The sequence below is a fragment of the Camellia sinensis genome, chromosome 15, assembly GCF_055761805.1.
Source record: "Camellia sinensis isolate YWXY chromosome 15, ASM5576180v1, whole genome shotgun sequence".
NCBI classification, from domain to species: Eukaryota; Viridiplantae; Streptophyta; class Magnoliopsida; order Ericales; family Theaceae; genus Camellia; species Camellia sinensis.
The window spans coordinates 29,676,742-29,681,195 of NC_138975.1; the positions used below are offsets into that span (position 1 = coordinate 29,676,742).

Genomic DNA, 4,454 nt, shown 5'->3' on the forward strand with positions numbered 1-4,454 from the left:
GGTCCGTTTGGAAAGATGGTTTGTGGCTAAAATTGCCACAAAAGACAAAATAGGCTATTTTAGCCACAACAAACAAAACATCACATCCAACCCATAATCATTACACTCTTCTCTCACAAAAAAAGTAAAAAAAAAATCAAAAAGCCAAAAAGTCCTTCCCAAACTAAGCCTTTTAGCCCAGGCTAAAATAGCCAAAAAAACCAAAAAGTCAAAAAGCCAACCCACTTCGCAAACCAACCCTAAATTAAATTGTAAGCTTTTGGTGACTAAACGATTAGTCGACAATTTAGCCTATCAACGACTAAAGATTTTTTTTGTCGCCAATACCTTTACTTTTGACGACTAAAAAATTAGCTGCCAATTTAAGACTTTCGGCGACTAAATATTTTTTAGTCACCAATATCTTCCCCAACAATCTTCCCACGACAAAGCCACAACCAAAATATTTAGTCGAAAAAACTTTTCAGCTACTAAAATCTGACTTTTGACAACAAAAATTTAGTCGTCAAAAGTGTAATTTCTTGTAGTGTTCCTGACCACTTGACAGCCTTGATCATTTCACCCCAACGCTGAACCCGCCCACCAAAATGCATAATGGGGCAATTTTGGCTAGTCCATTTCAAATTCCTTTCGAATAACAAATTTCATTCGAAAGCAATGTGGCAAATATATGTTGTATACAATGCAGGACTAGCTTACTTCGACTCAGTACAACCACAATTTCATACTAGCTCAAGGGCAAGAAATCAACTTAACAATTTGCTTCAACGTGCTCCACTCGGCAATTCCTTACAAAGGAGCAATGCTATTTTTTAATACTCTACCGCTGGAGTAAGTTTTTCAGCTTTCTACTTTTTTGTGCCTAACAAGTCCGAAATGTGGGTTTTTCAAAACTTTTGATAATTTTTTGGCTAGACATATGTTACATTTTTAGTCCTGTGGCCAATCTTTTTGTTTAGGACTTAGGCCTTGATTGGGGTTTGACTTTTTTAGTAATTTTTTGAATTTTTTTAGTTAAAAAAAAAAGTTCGTGATTTTTTTTTTAAATTGTATATATAAAAAAGAAAATTGAATTATTGATATGTATGACTTGCATGTTTGAGTAGTTTTTTTTTTAAAAAAAAAATTAAATAATTTGACTTATGAAGTTTTTTTTAATTATTTTTGTAGTCAAAAAATCAAATCGGCAGACATGACGTATTATAAGATCAAACAGCTCACTAGCTAAATGCTAGCAAGGCAAATTTTCACTTAGTAATTATGTAACAATTGCAACATTTTGAGTTCAAATCTTAGAGCATCTTTAATAGTTGTTGCTATATTGTTATTGTTATTGTTATAATTGGTAATAAATAGTGTTATCTTGTCAAATTATAGCAATGGTCCTCTAATGGTCATTTGCTATTTTGGTAAATCTCAACTAATTTTCTCACCAAGTTTGTAAGTATTGTTTAGATATAGGTTTTTTTGTGATTTTAGTTTTGTTTATTTTTTATCTTTTGTGACCTTTTTTTATTATTTGTAAAAAAAATTATATATTTATATTATTCTCTACTAGACAAATATAAAAAATTTAAAAAATAAAAAATTGGGAAAAAAATATATTTAATGTCTTTTTATTATAATAAAATTATTTTCATTTAATTTCAATTATTTATTTTTTTATTGCCTTCATTTCAAAAATATATATTTATTTTTCATTATACTTTATTGAAAAATTTATACAAATATAAACTAAATTTTCATTATACAAATGTAAACTAATTTTTTTTTTTAAAGCTAAACAGAGCACAACGGCTCTATCAATTGTCATCACCACCGTCCACGTGTTGCTCTTGAATGGTTGAGATGATTTGTGTAGAATCATCCAATATTTTCTTTCTCTCTCTCTCTCACTGTCTCTCTCATTCCTCTTACTCTCAGACTCATCCAACATTTGTGTAGAATCACTCAACATTCTCTTTCTCTCCGTCTCTCTCTCTCTCTCTCTCAAATTCATCTCTCTCTTCTCGATCGGCGATGAAAAAGGTTGAATCTTCTCACTCTCACTCTCACTCTCTTCTTTGTCTTTCTCTCTCTTACCATTTCCTCCTCCCTGTCATTCTCAGCCTCCATGTCTCTCTCTCACTCTCAGATTCATCTCTCTTCTCTTTCTGTTCGAGCCGTGATAGTGTCGATCTCTCTCACTCTCAGTCTCACTGTCATTGTCACTCTCACTCTCTTCGATCGGCGATAAAGAAGATTGAAACCACATATTTCTCTCACCCCTCTCTGTCACTCTCTGTCTGACTCCAACAATGGATCGGAAATGAAGAAGATTGAAACCCTAATGATGAACACAAAGAAGATCATCCAAAGAGCAAAGAAGATCAACCCATTTATGTCAGGTATTTTTTTTTTCCTCATTGTGTTGATTTTCTAATTTTTTTTTAATTTTCTGTGAAATTGTTGGTGAAATTGGTTGGTGAAATTGATGAAATTGATTTTCTAATTTTCTGTGTTTGGAAATTGTTGGGTGAATTTTGAAAATTTGGAAATTTTGGAAGCTGCTTCAAATTGGTGAAAATTAGGCTTGGTTTGGCATAACCAAAAAGTCAAAGTCACTATCTTATTTAAGTCATATCATCTTATTTAAGTCACATCACCTCTCTACCACATCACTTCAAACCTAACTCATACTTCATAAAAAGTCAAAAAGTGTACTTTTTTAGTTTTTCCCAAACAACCCTTTAATTTTTTTTTGAATTTTGGAAATTGGTGGGTGAATTTTAGAAATTTAGAAATTGTTAGATGAATATTGTTTGGAAATTTGAAAAGGATGATGAAACTGTAGAGTATGAATATTGAAACCGTGTTTGGAAAGGATGACAAAAATGAAGGAAAGGAAGAAAGAAACAATTGGTTGAAAATGACTTGGCAGTTTTGACTTATGTCATATTTGACACAAATTTTGACATTTATCAAAGATAACAGCTGCAAAAATCATCATTGAAACTGCCTTTCTCCTCACTGCTCCCATAATTTGCCAATAACACCTCCAATACATATAGAAATTTGATACAGTTATCCCTGCCACTATTAACAACGAACATTTAACCCATGTGCATGAAAAATAAATAAAAAAATAAAAATAAATGCTAGTTAGGCCTGTGGTCCCAAATTTTTTGGAGTATGTACTGCTGGTGCATTCTCACTGCCTGCCAGCCTCCCCCCTTCATATTTCATCACAGTAGCAATGAGTTCCACATCTCCCGTAGTTTCTGCTTCCTCTCTCTCTCTCTCTCAACTCTCTGACAAAAAAAAACAAAAACAAAAAATGGTACAATCAAAGAAGTACAGAGGTGTCAGGCAACGCCACTGGGGTTCTTGGGTCGCTGAGATTCGCCATCCTTTACTGTAATCACATCTTTCTCCATCTATTTTTACCGTATATATCTACTATATATTTGTATATTACACATTCTTGACAATTTTTCTCACTTCACTTCCTTTTTTTTTTTCTTTTTTGTGAATTTATATTTTGTATTTGCAGGAAGAGGAGGGTGTGGTTGGGCACTTTCGAGACCGCTGAAGAGGCGGCGCGTGCCTACGACGAGGCTGCCATTCTCATGAGCGGCCGAAACGCCAAAACAAACTTTCCGATCACCACCGCCAGCCAATCCACCGATGACACGTGCCCAGCATCGTGGACAGTAATGTCGTCGGTGTTGAGCACGAAGCTTCGGAAGTGCTGTAAGTCTCCGTCGCCATCTCTCACTTGCCTGAGGCTTGACCCGGATAACTCCCACATCGGAGTTTGGCAAAAGCGGGCCGGGTCACGCTCCGACTCCAACTGGGTCATGATGGTGAACCTTGACAACAAAACCGATCCAGCACCGCCGGAACAGGACCTGCCGGCGGTGGAGAAGACGCCAGAAGAGTCGCCGCCATTGTTGGCGGCGGAAATGGGAGATGGGTTGGGAGTAGAGGAGCGGATGACTTTGCAAATGATAGAGCAGCTCTTGAACAGGAATTGATGACCTAGTATTACCGATCAAGTGCTCGTAGATAATTTTTTTTGAGTCCATCCATACGAATTTTATCCCATTGGGATATTCGTAAGTAGACGTTGAAATTGGTCGTCGGTCTAAATGGTCTGAATATGAACAATCATATTAATAATTTTATTAACACAGTTACAAATTAATGTGAGTTTCATATTTAGTAATAGGGGTGGGCGTGGGTCGGTTGCGGTCACGGAACCTCTAATCCGCCATCCGTCTGTCAGATTGGCGGATTGAAGAAAGTCAATCCGCATCCGTCCGCCAATTCGGCGGATGTGAATTAAACGGATTGGCGGTTTGGCGGATGGATGCGAATCGGTTTGGCAGTTTAAAATTTTATAAAATTTCAACATAATTCAACTTATGCACTTCCTCAAACAAAAAAAAGAAAAAGAAAGTATTACAATCAAT

At 35.6% G+C, this 4,454-nt stretch overlaps 1 protein-coding gene across 1 annotated transcript; it reads left to right on the top strand.

Moving 5' to 3' along the window:
• The first annotated feature begins 3,138 nt into the window (after nucleotides 1-3,138).
• LOC114284392 (ethylene-responsive transcription factor WIN1) lies at nucleotides 3,139-4,207 on the top strand. The gene is made up of 2 exons (XM_028227298.2): nucleotides 3,139-3,396; nucleotides 3,533-4,207. The coding sequence occupies exons 1-2, from the start codon at nucleotides 3,236-3,238 to the stop codon at nucleotides 4,014-4,016; spliced, it is 645 nt and encodes a 214-aa protein (XP_028083099.2). The 5' UTR covers nucleotides 3,139-3,235; the 3' UTR covers nucleotides 4,017-4,207.
• The last annotated feature ends 247 nt before the right edge of the window (nucleotides 4,208-4,454 follow it).